This window comes from Penaeus japonicus, unplaced genomic scaffold (genome assembly GCF_977035675.1).
Source record: "Penaeus japonicus unplaced genomic scaffold, GWHDUDI00000001_assembly GWHDUDI00000027, whole genome shotgun sequence".
Lineage (NCBI taxonomy): Eukaryota > Metazoa > Arthropoda > Malacostraca > Decapoda > Penaeidae > Penaeus > Penaeus japonicus.
Genome location: NW_028234429.1, coordinates 4,180,434 through 4,195,433, shown reverse-complemented (window position 1 = coordinate 4,195,433; position 15,000 = coordinate 4,180,434). Strand labels below are relative to the sequence as shown.

Sequence of the window (15,000 nt, the reverse complement as noted above, 5' to 3'; positions counted from 1 at the left end):
TCTTGCTGAATTCCTTTCATTAATCAGCCTTCATCGAGCGCGGAACGGCGGCGGCGGCGGCGTGTCCGGTGCTGTATGAGTGTCCGAAGAACGTCCGGGGTGTCCGCAAGTGCCCGAAATGTCCGCACGTGACAGCCTGCCTCCCACCATTACCTACATCCGGGGCGACCTCTCTCTCCCCCCCCCCACACACACTCTCCTTACCCCCTCCCTCCCTCTCGCCCCTTCCCCCCTCCCCCTTCAATGCCGTGGATATAAGAACATGCTTAAGTATAGTCCGTAAAGTCCAGGTCGAGGAGGGCTGAGGGGACGGGGAGGGGTGGGGGGGGGGCTGCAAGACCAGGGGGAGGGGATAGGGGATAGGGGGGAGGGGGCCGCACAGTAGCGAACGTGTGGGAAAGTTGGTGACCCGCCCGGCTGCGTGTGTGAACGTCAGGCAGCTGCTCAAGTGTACCGTTTCCTTGGCAGATTTTCGTGAGTTTTCCACTTGCAATGGTCACTTCTTCACCCTCTCCCCTCCCATATATACTCCTTTCCTCCCTCGCTCCCTCCTTTCTCCCACCCTTCTTCCTTCCATAGCAATCCCCCTCCCTGCCTCCCCCAATCTTTCTACCCTTCATTTTCCCACAGAGTGTATTGTCTTTTATTACTACTTCTCTCTCCTCCGTTAGTCATTATCTCTTCTTATACTTTTTTGTCTCTCTCTTTCCCTTCAATGACTCCCTAATTTCTTCCCACCTTCTGCGTATCCTTCAGACGTCTAACAAATCCCAAAAATGCACCACCACACAGACGCCATTTTAACGAAGGCCATAACAACAGCAACCCACAACAATATATATATATATATATACAACAACAAACAAACACCCACAATAGTACTCACTTAAGTCACCACAACATCAATTGCTCTGACCACAATCAGCCGCCCACAATCAGCCGCCCACAACCCTTGCAACATCCGTCTCGCTACAATACATCAGAAACAGAACTTAAAACTGGCAATTTATACATCCCTACAACACGTCCTCAGAGTCACGCTAGGCGTTCTTCCTTTCTTTCAATGGTAAAATCTGTGCGGATTTCCTCGAGGAGCCGTTGGGAATAAAGGGGGCAGTTGTTGCCTGTTGTTGTTGCCTGTTGTTGTTGCCATATTGCAAATATAGAAGTTCTGGTTGTGGCCGTAATCGTCGCAACTTGCAAGACACAACTTATCACGATGGTCTTATAACCCCTTCCTTCTTCCACGTCACTCCCCTCTCCCTCTCCCCCCTTTTCCTTCCTACCACACCACCTATTCTCCCCTCCTCCTCTCTCTCACCCCCCTCTACGCACCCCCTCTCCCTTCCCTCCCACTACTTCACCCCCCTCCCCCTGCCCCACTCCTTCATTCCCACCCTCTAGCAACACGGGAATGATTGTTTTCACCCTCCATTACTTCCACCTTCACCCTTACGCCCCCCCCCCCTCTCCTCTCCCCCCTCCTCCTCCCCTACGCCCCCCCTCTCCTCTCCCCCCTCCCTCCTCCCCCTCCTTCCCATGGCACTTTGGCCCTCTGTGGTCAGCAGCGCTTGTCGGCCGTAGCAAGCCAATCTCGATCTTCAGTGCACATGTGTATAAGGTGGAATTTCCTCTGCGATGCTCTTCTCGACGGGGGGAAAGATACCTGACTCCTCGTCGGTGCCCACCGGAATTTTTTTTTTCTTGATTTTAACAAGAAATTACAATGATCGCCGAGCACAGACCCCAAAGCCACGGCGTCGTGTACCTTGCCCCCCCTTTTCCTGTTTCCTCCCCCCCCCCCTCCCTCCTTTTTAACGCAACCCCGCCACGCCGAGGCCGATATCACACCTGCCGCCGCCGCCGACGACGACACCCGAGGCCAGACGCAATAGTGTGCTTTATTTAAAGCTAAAACATTTTTCATTTGATATATACATTCATACTTACACACCACGTGCGTACATGCACGTGCACATCACACACACACACACACACACACACACACACACACACACACACACACACACACACACACACACACACACACACACACACACACACACACACACACACACACACACACACGTGAACCCCTACCTATTAACGTGCACATACACAAGCATATATATCAGTTGTGCATTTTTCTTCTTTTTTTTTTTGTTTTTTCTTTTTGTTATAGAAACCTATCGCTTGCAACAGAAAAATCCCTCGAAAATGAACTGAAAATGCAGAGAGAAAGGGAAGCTTTGCATTCAATATGATCTGAGTTGCAGGGTTGGTTTTCAACACTGCGAAATAATCCAGTATTTTTTTTCAACATCATCCACAGAATCTAATATCTGCTTGTGGTTTCCTCATGGTCACAAAACATTATTTTGGGGACACGGCAAGCTATTCTCTCTGTCTTAAAACCTGACAATAGCGGAAATTGGAAGGACGACAGCGTCTCATGCTGTGGGTCCTCTGATCACGAAAAAATATATATATATTTCCAAAGCCTGCATTGAAAGAAAGAGAAAAAATATGAAAAAACTTAGCATATCTGGCTTGAAATAAGTCATATCATATGGGAAGAAAGACTCGTTGAAGTTATATATATTCAGAAAATAACACTCCAATTTTTCCGTTTACACAAGCGGTATTTATGGCGGGGAATGCACGTTTCGATCCCTCCCTCATGGACGCAGACGAACACCCACACCTTGTTGCTGCTAAATTATTTCCACGCCATAAATCTCTTGCAAGAAAGCTTGATTGTGATTCCCGACTATTAAATGGGACTCGTTGTGCGTGCGGAGTCGTGACTGTCGGCGCCACGTATGGATGGCGACATAATTGCTTCTGTTTCAAGTTCGCCGCGCCATACTGAATGTGTTGCCTCGTTTCCACTTGATAGACAGTTTCGTGTGTTTTCTTTGGCGTGTATTCATATCTATATACATAAATAACTGTGTGTGTGTTTATATATATGATTTACTTTTTCTCTCGCTCTCTCTCTCTCTCTATGGCACTGGTCGTTCAGTTTGTTCGCTTAATTTTACTTTTTTTTTAAGAAAAAAAAAAAACATGTTTATATTATTTAAGATAAACCATTTGCTCATGTGGATCCTCGTTTGCTATGACTGACATTTACTGCTTTTGTCATACTTACAGGTGTCAATTCCAGTATCACAATCGCGTTAGGTACAATGTAGATTGGACTTTTGAAACGTCCAATGCAGTTGTACTCTAATGCATTTGCTGCTTTGTACATAAGCTTTGTGTGTGTGTGTGTGTGTGTGTGTACACGTGTGTTTGTACGTGGGTGTGCGCGTATGTGGATTTACAGATAATAATGTTAATATTGATTTTCCTTTTGTTGATGTTCAATAGTGCTTCTATCGATCCGCACCGCGAGCGTCGAGCGTGGTGACGTGTCCTCGTAACTAATCCGTGTGTCTCTCTTGCAGATCCTCGTACCTGGAGTCGCGACGACGTGCACAGGTGGCTCCACCACGTGTCCGAGGCGCACCAGCTGCCCCGGGTCTTCCCCGAGCGCTTCCTCATGAACGGCAAGGCGCTGTGCCTCATGACACTCGACATGTTCGTCCAGCGAGTGCCCCTCGGCGGCAAGCTGCTCTACAAAGACTTCCAGCTGAGGCTCTGTAACGCCATGTACGCCTGAGGCCCCTGGGTGTCTGGCCTGAGCCTTGGAGGAGCCTCCGTCCATCCCGCCCGTAGATCATTCCAGCTCCTCAAGAGACTCGAGTCTGCGAGGTGGACGGGCGGCCTTAGAAGTTTTATTTCGACATGTTCTTGGCGGGGGCGACGTGGCGCAGGAAGGGCGCCTCGCCCCCCCCTCGGTGTGTTGTTACGCCAAAGATAGTTGCTAGAGCACCTCGCTCGCGCGTTGTGGGTCCGCTTCGTCTTGGAGAAGGATCGCCTCGCACGGGGTTGCTATGTTCCTACGCCCCTTTTCTTCGAGAAATTCTGCCTTCAACCCCGGGTCCCCGCCAGCTCCCTGCCGTCGGCGCTGCCCCTGCCCGTCTCCTGTCAGCCAGCAGAGGAAGCCGAGGCGGACAGCTTTGCGTCACCTTTCACACTCCTTTTGTCCCAGGTGTGAGGCGCGGCGCACAGAGCTTCGACCAGTACGCTTAACCCCTTCGGATACTCGCCGACAAAGAAAGGCGATGGATAGTTTCCTCTCGGTAAACAGCGTGGTCAGTTGGACTTGTAGGGTGTAGGGGGAGGGGTGAAGGGGAGGGGGAAAGAGTTTTCATTACCTCGGTCCCCCCTCTCCCTATGGTGAGAGACCCCCTCCTGCCCCTGCCACGGCCCCCCGCATCGACCACCAAACAGGAAACCGGTACGAGGCACTTCCTGGTCCCGCCTGGCGCACCGAGGGGAGGCCGCGCACTTCCGTCCACGAACATCCCCTCGCGCGACCCTGGCTCCGCTTGTCGCGTCCCCTCGGCCCTCCCGCTCCGGACTCTCCTCGTGGAGGCCTTTATGCAGCCCGTCTGCAACGCTGCGCAGAAGGAGAGGGAGGAAATGCCTGCGAAGACCGGGGAGATGCGAGCCGTGGAAGCCGCTCCCTTGGCTCCCGATGCGTCTGAGAGCCGCTCACGCAAGCACGACACGCCCTCCTCTCCACCTGACGTGACCTCGCCCGTCCGGTCGCCAACGGACCTCGGGCCGAGACACTCCCCCTGCCTCCGCCTGCAAGACGACACCCGCCTCATATCCGCCCTCTCCCCTCCCCTCCCCTCGGCCGTCTAGAAAGCCAACACCGCCCCTGTGTTAGTCTGTCAACACGTGACGAAGCCTCCTCACCGCTCCCCTCGTTTCTGCCCTCAGCTCCGTGTACTACGACGACTGCCACTGCCACTCCCCCCCCCTCCCCTCCCTCCCAGCTGCCACGGAGGGGAGGGGGCAGGGGAGGGGGCCTGGCTGCGGACGGACATCCTGGCAAGCTCGCCGATACAGAATCAATGCCGCCCAGGGGAAGACACGCCCTCAGCGGTCAACTGTCACTTCCGCCCACGCTGATAGCCGGCCCAACAACACCGACGCAATAACCAACAACAACAAACAAGGAGGAGAATAACAACAACAACAACAACAAGAACATAAACCATGCACTGAAGCGACAACTCTTGGTACGTTTTGTTTTAGTGCGTCGCTGCGTTTCCTGCCGCCCTGACTCCCATGTGCGCCTTTGGCTCCACGTCGGCCCTTCAGAGAGGAGGAACTTGGCGACGTAAGGAAAGTGAAGCGTCGGGGACTAGACGCATTTCTAGCGAGATCCGAGAAAATCTCCCCAAGTCTCAAGTCTCCCGCCAGCATCTGCGAAGATACGTTAGTCCCCCCTCCCCCCCCAGCTCCGCCCGCATTGTCCGTTTTCCTCGCCCAGGTAAGAGAAACCCGGGCAGGTAAGTTTAGCAGGAGGGGGAGGTGGGGGGGGCAGAGGTGATAAGGGGTGGGGACGTGAACGACGATACCCGGACGACACTTACCCCCCCTCCCCTCCCCTCCACCCCATCCCCCCCCCCCCACCGCAAACACCGTCGTTGCCACTGCTTTGACCACGTGCGGGACAGCTGCCCTAACTTAACCGGAAACAGCTGATCTGTCGGGATAACAGCTGACCGCTTCTCATCCTCACTCTCCCTTACGCCGTACTCTCCCCAGAACCACCTACTGATTCGTGGCTATTGTGTCGGCCGCTCAGTATTGTTAACATTTACGAGAAGATGATTTAATGCCCGCGGGGGGGGATCTCACAGCCAGTTGGCTTTTACTTGGGGACACTGTCTTGCTTCTCCTTCTTGCGTATGCGGTTGGTGGGTTCGGCTTGTTATGTGCAGGTGATATGCGGCTATGTTGGGAGATGCATTGATGCGTGATTCGTGTCTCCAGCAATGCATCCCCCGGCCTAGAGGTGTTGCGTCTAATTATAGCCTCCCGAACGCCTAAGAATCTGACACCCGAGTTCCTCTTCGCACAACACCCGCCGCCACGACCCCCTCCCCTCCCCCCTCCCCTATCTCCCCTTCCTCCGTCTTTCTCTCTCTCTCTCTCTCTCCCCCGCAACAAGCATCAATAGGGCGCACAGGACGCGGCGCAGATAATGGCGATAGCGGCAGAGGACGAGGAGGAGGCGGCGGCGGCGGCGGCGGCGTCGGCGGCAGCGGCGGCGACAGCCCTGGACTGCGTCACAGTGCCGACGGCGCCGCCTCCTTTTCTCCATTTCCGCTACCTCCCCCTCCAACGCCCCTTCCTTCTCCTCCTCCTCCTCCTCTCCTCTCTCCACCTCGCACTCCTCCATGCCATCCTCCTCCTCCACCACCGCTAGCAGCTCCTCCTCCTCCTCCACCCCCGCCCTCCCTCCCTACCATCCGGGGACGACCTCGTGCATGGCGGCGGTCGGGGTCGCCCTTCCGGCACGACTTTCATGTACCAACAGGATCCTACAGCCATGACTCTTGTTGTTGTTGTTGTTGTGATTGTTAATAATGTCACGGATGTTCACGCTGGATGCTCGCTCGGGAACCTCCTCGCAACTTCCATCTATTGTCAGTGGATATGATTTTTTTTTTTTTTTTTTTTTTTTGTGGTGAGTTGACGTTTTTCGAGGCAGATATTCTTGGAGTTGTGTGATACGATTCTTCTTTATATTATCTCTCTCTCTCTCTCTCTTTCTCTCTCTCTCTCTCTCTCTCTCTCTCTCTCTCTCTCTCGCTCTCTCTCTCTCTCTCTCTCTCTCTCTCTCTCTCTCTCTCTCTCTCTCTCTCTCTCTCTCTCTCTCTCTCTCTCTCTCTCTCTCTCTCTCGAAACGGAACTGCGAACCAGATAACCGACGACCTTGCTGCCCTCTTCCGCTAAATCGGCCCTAAAATACCGGACAGGAAGTTCAGTTGGTGCGACTATAACGAGAGCGAGAAAAAAAGCGAGTCGTACCGGAGGCTGACTATAACGTGATGCTGATGCTGATAACGATAACAACGGCGATGGCGATGACGGCGAACTGATATCGGTTCTTCTGACTGTCGGGAGTTATAATCGCGAAATGGGAAGAGAAGGAGTTTTATATATATATATTTCTAATTGTTCACTAGATATAAAAGAACAAACGAGGGAATGAAGGCAAACGGGAAACCTACCTCCCCACCTCCCCACCCCCCCTTGTTCTCTCCCGCCGAGGGCACAAGATGGAAGAGCTGTGAATAATAATTGACTCTTTCTCTCTCTCTCTCTCTCTCTCTCCTCGCGGCCGGTAACAACACGCTGATGGGCGAGAGATAAGCTGCGATAAGCTGCGGGTGCCTTGGGATTACCGCGGTGACCTCCCGCCGCTCGTATTACCGTCGGCGATAAGCTAGGTGAGGGTGAGGGTCGGAGGCGAGGTCGGAGGTCAGAGCCAGGTCAAAGGCTTGTTGGGAAATTCCTTCGAAGGAATGCTCGTTTCACCTTCATCTGCATACCTGGGCTTTCATTCACTCCCCTTACTCCTCCTCGCGTGGGCGCTTTATCGCCGCGTCTGTGTCTGTCTTGAGGCGCCTTTGTCTTGTCTCCTCCCCTCTCTCGCTCCATCTACTTATCTCTTTCCTCTTTCTCCCTCTCGTTCCTCTCCGATCAATCACTCCCTCTTCCTATTTTTCATCCCTCTCGATTATTGTCGTCCGCCTGCTATAGCCCCCCTCCCTCAACCCCAACCCCCGCCCCCACTTCCCTCCTTCCCTTCCCTGCCCCCCCCGTGCCCCCCGTGCTAGGCTCAGGCAGAAGGGCAGGACAGCTGAGGAAGGCCCCAGGAAGTGTCTCATCGGGCAGGGCAGATGTTGAGGAAATCTACCCTAACCCCCCCACCATTGTCCGTGCCCCTGTGCCCCTGTGCCCCCTCCCCTCCCCTCCCCTCCCCTCCCCTTCCTCACCCTCCCCACCTCCTCATTGCCTGTTCCTATTTTCTCCTTTTCTTTCTTCCGAAACGTTTACGCTTTTTATTATTGTTAGATTAAGAGTTAGCGAAGGAAAAGCTCTCTTTTTTTTTAATCGAAGGTGGATTATGATGTACGTAAAGTGTCTGTGACGTTTATGCTATAACGTCACTCACTTGCTCTTTTTTTTTTTTTTTTTTAAGGTTTAGATAAAGTAAGTATGAAGCTGAAAGGACGTGGTTAATTATCGTCCTTATTCTCTTCCCTTTTTTTTTTTTATTCTCACATGTTGTTCCATATCGCGTGTGTTTAATTGGATGTCGAGAGATAGAATCAATATATTTTATGATCTGCTATTTTTTAGTGTGACAATTACTATCTTTCTTGTGTTCTCTATGATGTTCTGTTTCAACTATGTGTTTTGTATGATTTTAGTTAAGTTACCCCCTTAGCTTCACGGCAGAAGGGGGGTCCAGGTGACCGTACCTCCAAGTGACTTATGTATATAGTATAGAAACTTATTTTTCTGACATGGAAATGTGTTATATCCTTTTCTCATACGAAGTTAAGAAAACTGCCAAAGTGGATATACATCACTGATGTTCTCTGAGGATGTAGATGGATAATGCGCGGTTATTTTTCTACAGGAACTTAATCCATTGTGTGTAGGAAGCATTATTTTTGACGGTGAAAAAGGAGGTTTTTCTCACATTTTATTATCATTATTAATGCTTTTCGTTGTTGATATTCTTTCATTTTTGTACGTAAGATAGGCCTATTGTTAGTGGACGGTGCATCCTCCAGTCAAAAAGTGTGTGTATATAGTAGCGTGATTTCTGTATTTCTACCTTCGTTTGTCCTCTAGTCTTGCCTTGCACAAAACTTTAAATACACTTGTAAGACAGTACATGATTATCTTGCTGGATTACAGGTATTATCTATATAAATATTTGGACTATTATTATTATTATTATTATTATTGTCATTTGTATCCTTTGTCATTTTTAGCATATTTTGAACAGACACTTTTGTGATAACAGTTGTGTTTGTCTTCATTAATTTTAAGTATGTTTTTTTGTAAATTTGTATTGAATGAGCGCCCTTCTCAGCAGTTCATGCGTGTAAAACATTATTATTTCTCTTCATTTCACTTGCGTTTCGTGTGTATATATTTCCCACTTTATGTTTTGTGAATGAACTGACGTCTTTCCCACCAGATTCATCAGGAGTGTGTTCGTGTGTTTGTTTCAGTGTGACGTCATGCCGGGTGTTGGGTTGTCTTATTTTCTTGCCATTTTGTGGTACACTTAATTAAGTACACTTTTCAAGTTTTATTTTCTATGTGGGCGGAATTGTACACGTACATTACCTTGCCTTCATATCTTTATCTTTTATATGGTAAAGAACGAGTATATGTTTTGCTGTCCATTGTGTTTTCTGTTTTGCTTTAGGTGTTATGAAAAGCCAGATTGTGTAAGCTATTTATACTATACTGGTTATTGACATTTATAACCTGAGGTGAAATGTGTTCTCTTTGTGTATATGCATATCCTTATTATATTTTCCTACATACTGACTGTAGAAGTCAAAACCATTTGTTTTATTGGTGTGCAGTCAAAACGTGTTTGTATATATTATTTTTGTACTTTGTATACTAGAATATTACAAGTTATAAATAGTTACGGTACTTATCTTAGAACGCCGCGTCGCAGAAAATTCGGGAACAATACCACGGCTTTATAGAAAAATATCAGATAATTTAGTTCGTGAAATAGAACGTTTGTGTTTCCCCTGTAATTCCCTTGTCACGTCCGTTTTCTGTGATGTTCCCCAATTGTCTGTGAAAGCCGGCTGTTTTGACTGACACCTGTCTCTAGTCACACAGGACCTTTTGGATAGCTCCGGCTCTGACGTCACTCTGGCAAATCGTGTAAGATATTTATTTGTTAACTATATATAGGCGGGAGATGATTAATAATAAAGAAATGGATGAAAGCGAAAGTTGTGATTTTCAATTCTTTATATCCTTTGTCAACCTTGTCAACCTAAATTGCTTAGCGAGATACTAAATATTCAAGTACAAATATTTAGAAGGTATTAGAAATATATATATATATATATATATATATATATATATATATATATATATATAAGATTATAATAGTAACTTTGAATTTAATAATTGGTAATGATATTGATAAAAATTGATGATGATCATAAACATTGTATACATTATATTTAGAAAATATATAATCATGAAAGACCATTGTAATAATCATCATATCAGTATAGAAGAGTAATTATGATCTCAACAGTAAAAACAAAAATAATAATGGCAATACATATAATGAATATAACATTGCTGATATTCATAAAAGTAAGAGTAAAGTGATATCATTATTGCTACAAATAAGAATGATAACAATGACAATATTGATGTTTTTTTATGATGATAACAATATAAAGAAAACTGATGAAAACAGTATAAAAAATTATGGTGATACAAATACTGCTACAAATATTACAGTGCGCCCTTATTAACAGTAAGAAATAAATGAAAATAAATATACTGGTAAGTAGCAAACAATACAGGCACTATGATACAGATACTTTGTAATAACCACTTATCTTTTTATTTTCACTGTGGTTAGCAATGCACTCATATACAGATAAAATGATACACAGGCATAATTTATGCCAGGCTGATTAAACTCATTTGACTCCGTGAACCATTTCAGCACTAAACTTACAGATTGCGGTGCACAAATTATAATTATATCACATATATATATATATATATATATATATATATATATAATACATATATATATATATATATACATGTATATATATATATATTATATATATATATATATATATATATATATATATATATATATGTATATATATATATAATATATACATATATATATATATATATATATATATATATATATATGTATATGTATGTATGTATGTTTGTATATAAAGAGAGAGAAGGAGAGAGAGAGACAGAGGGAGAGAGATAGACAGAGAGAGAGAGAGAGAGAGAGAGAGAGAGAGAGAGAGAGAGAGAGAGAGAGAGAGAGAGAATTAGAGAGACTTTTTGACTTTGACAAGTTTATTGAGACAAGAGATTACTTACAACTCAAAAGGATAAGGTAACATAGATTATCCTCATCCCTATCTTAGTCCCTCTTTGGGCTCAAAATACGGATAGCTTCATAGAGAGAGAGAGAGATTCAGACACACACACACACACACACACACACACACACACACACACACACACACACACACATATATATATATATATATATATATATATATATATATATATATATATATATATCTATATATATATATATATATATATATATATATATATATATATATATATATATATATATATATATATATATATTTATATATATATATGTGTGAGTATATGTGTGTATATATATGTGTGTGTGTACACACATACATACACGCACACACATATGTATATATATATGTATATATATATATATATATATATATATATATATATATATATATATATATATATATATAATATATATATATTTATGCACGCACACACATACATACATACATACATATATATATATATATATATATATATATATATATATATATATATATATATATATTTATGCACACACACACACACACAGTTGTTCCCAAAAATCAGAACAAGCGTGAACATGCGAACATCACAGTGCCAACATATTTATTTTCATCCTGGCACCCGTCAATACTTTACAGTTGAACTATGCCGGATGTAGTCTGACAGTTATGTAAATATATTAGAGTGAATCTTATACTTTCAGACTGATGCTTGTAAATGTGAAACTAATGTCCATCATTTAAGCCACTGAAAGTATGACACAGACGCTAGATAAAGTCTAAATATTAAATTTGGTACAGAAAACGTGGGAGGTTCTGTATGAATCTTGTTCCAGAGATGAGTGGAGCTTCAAAAAAAGGGGAGAGCTTTGCCCCCTGCCCCCTCCAAGAGGACCCGCACCCTCACCTCTGGACCCCTTCTCTGGGAGAGCCCTACTAGGTAAAGATACTATGTGAATTGATCAAGTTACTTATTTCTGCGAGGCTCTAAGGTACTAGTGACTTAGATTTTTTCTTCATCCATCTATGTGCGAAACTGCACCTTATTAAGAGCTATCAGGAAATCATAAACACTACACTCCATACTATCATTAACACTATGACTCCTCACGAGAATAATCTGAACAACAATAATACCCATTATCAATATTTAGGTACTATAGCAACAGAAACATCATGTGTTCTAATGCAACCAATAACTTACACTAAACTTAACTCTAAGCACAATAAATGAACAATCACATAACATAATACAACAAGCCATTATAAACGAGGGGAATAACGCTTAAAAAAAGGAAGTTACATCATTTTGTTTCGGTGTCTGTAGAATTCACAGCTGATTTATGGAATATTTGTTTATCATCAGACGTTTATATCAATATTTACCAAGATATTGTAAAGCAGATTTAACGCTACAATTAAAGAAAGTGAATCACTTTTTGTCATGAAAGTTCCTAAGGTTTTATTTTGATCAAACAATTACCCGGATTTGAGGTCCTTTTTGAACACCTTTGGTTTGTTAGAAATTGTAGCCACAGTAGACGAAGAATCGCACACAGACAGACACAACAAAAAAGAAAGAAAGGAAGAAAGAGAGATATGAAAAAGGAAGAGGAAAAGGAAAAGGGGGGGGAGCAATGACGTCAAGCGTATCGTTGTTACACAGTGATCGTAAATATGCTAATCAGTTCGACTATATTTTCTTGTCTTTGTATCCTATTCACTCGTTTATCATGGTTTCTCTTGTTTCTTCTTCCTTTGGCTTCATTTGTATTCTTTCAGCCGTGGCTCGGAAGAGGAATTTGTACTGTTCCTGTGGATAAACAAATACGGTATCATGCATTAACATAGCGTACGATACAAATTGGGATTAATTGTACTTTTTTTTGTATGGATAGATTGATTGCTTGTGAAGTGACAATGCTAGGTCAAAAAACACTATGATATGAAAACGACCTAAATCAGTCGATATACTGCATGTGATTTTGAGTATCTGAACACAAACATACGCACGCACACTCACATGCATACACAAACGCACACACCAAAAACACGCACACAAACGCACGCACACACACACACACACACACTCAGACACACACACACACACTCAGACACTCACACACACTCAGACACAGACAGACACACACACACACACACACACACACACACACACACACACACACACACACACACACACACACACACACACACACACACACACACACACACACACACCCGCACACACACACACACACACACACACACACACACAGACACACACCCACACACACACACACACACACACACACACAGAGACACACACACCCGCCCGTGCCCAGAAGGAAGACGACATACGAAAGAGGTGATGAACTGCGGGCGTTCGTAGAGCAGCGCCTGAACGGCTCGATAGACATCCACATCCCGTAGCAGCTCGATCCGCGTAAGGATGACATCCAGGGCAGCAGCCAACCCACTCGCAGTACAGCCGTCCCTGCAACCACACCCACACACACATCCGTCGTTAGTGCTGGTTATCGGATACCGGATATTGGGATAAATAACATTGGTGCTGCGATGGACACGAATTCACTAAACTCTAAGCTCTGTGTGGTGGCGGTGTGAGGGGGAGAGTGAGGGATCGTGAGGGGGAGAGTGAGGGATCATGAGGGGGAGAGTGAGGGATCATGAGGGGAAGAGTGAGGGATCGTGAGGGTGAAGAGTGAGGGATCATGAGGGGAAGAGTGAGGGATCATGAGGGCAAGAGTGAGGGATCATGAGGGGAAGAGTGAGGGATCATGAGGGGAAGCGTGAGGGATCATGAGGGGAAGAGTGAGGGATCATGAGGGGAAGAGTGAGGGATCATGAGGGGGAGAGTGAGGGATCATGAGGGGGAGAGTGAGGGATCATGAGGGTGAAGAGTGAGGGATCGTGAGGGGGAGAGTGAGGGATCATGAGGGGGAGAGTGAGGGATCATGAGGGGGAGAGTGAGGGATCATGAGGGGAAGAGTGAGGGATCATGAGGGGAAGAGTGAGGGATCATGAGGGGAAGAGTGAGGGATCATGAGGGGGAGAGTGAGGGATCATGAGGGGGGAGAGTGAGGGATCATGAGGGCAAGAGTGAGGGATCATGAGGGGGAGAGTGAGGGATCATGAGGGGAAGAGTGAGGGATCATGAGGGGAAGAGTGAGGGGTCATGAGGGGAAGAGTGAGGGATCATGAAGGGAAGTGTGAGGGATCATGAGGGGGGAGAGTGAGGGATCATGAGGGGGAGAGTGAGGGATCATGAGGGCAAGAGTGAGGGATCATGAGGGGGAGAGTGAGGGATCATGAGGGGAAGCGTGAGGGATCATGAGGGTAAGAGTGAGGGATCATGAGGGTAAGAGTGAGGGATCATGAGGGGGAGAGTAAGGGACCATGAGGGGGAGAGTGAGGGATCATGAGGGGGAGAGTGAGGGATCATGAGGGGAAGAGTGAGGGATCATGAGGGGAAGAGTGAGGGATCATGAGGGGAAGAGTGAGGGATCATGAGGGGGAGAGTGAGGGATCATGAGGGGGAGAGTGAGGGATCATGAGGGGGAGAGTGAGGGATCATGAGGGGAAGAGTGAGGGATCATGAGGGGAAGAGTGAGGGATCATGAGGGGAAGAGTGAGGGATCATGAGGGGAAGAGTGAGGGATCATGAGGGGAAGAGTGAGGGATCATGAGGGGAAGAGTGAGGGATCATGAGGGGAAGAGTGAGGGATCATGAGGGGAAGAGTGAGGGATCATGAGGGGAAGAGTGAGGGATCATGAGGGTAAGAGTGAGGGATCATGAGGGGAAGAGTGAGGGATCATATGGGTGAAGAGTGAGGGATCATGAGGGGAAGAGTGAGGGATCATGAGGGGAAGAGTGAGGGATCATGAGGGCGGAGAGTGAGGGATCATGAGGGTGGAG

General features: G+C 46.3%; 2 protein-coding genes across 2 annotated transcripts in view; one reads left to right on the top strand and one right to left on the bottom strand.

Moving 5' to 3' along the window:
- edl (ETS-domain lacking) overlaps positions 1–9,917 on the top strand; it is a 27,201-nt gene extending 17,284 nt beyond the window's left edge. The window contains exon 3 of the mRNA XM_043030537.2: positions 3,453–9,917. Coding sequence (XP_042886471.1) covers positions 3,453–3,667 — 215 coding nt within the window. The 3' untranslated portion in view covers positions 3,668–9,917. The remainder of the gene's footprint in view (positions 1–3,452) is intronic.
- A 1,722-nt stretch (positions 9,918–11,639) lies between these two features.
- Positions 11,640–15,000, bottom strand: part of LOC122262529 (receptor-type tyrosine-protein phosphatase alpha) — a 19,522-nt gene continuing 16,161 nt past the window's right edge. The window contains exons 14-15 of the mRNA XM_086552998.1: positions 13,422–13,557; positions 11,640–12,876 (exon numbers count right to left, since the gene is read on the bottom strand). Of these exons, the coding sequence (XP_086409124.1) occupies positions 12,784–12,876; positions 13,422–13,557 (229 nt within the window). The 3' untranslated portion in view covers positions 11,640–12,783. The remainder of the gene's footprint in view (positions 12,877–13,421; positions 13,558–15,000) is intronic.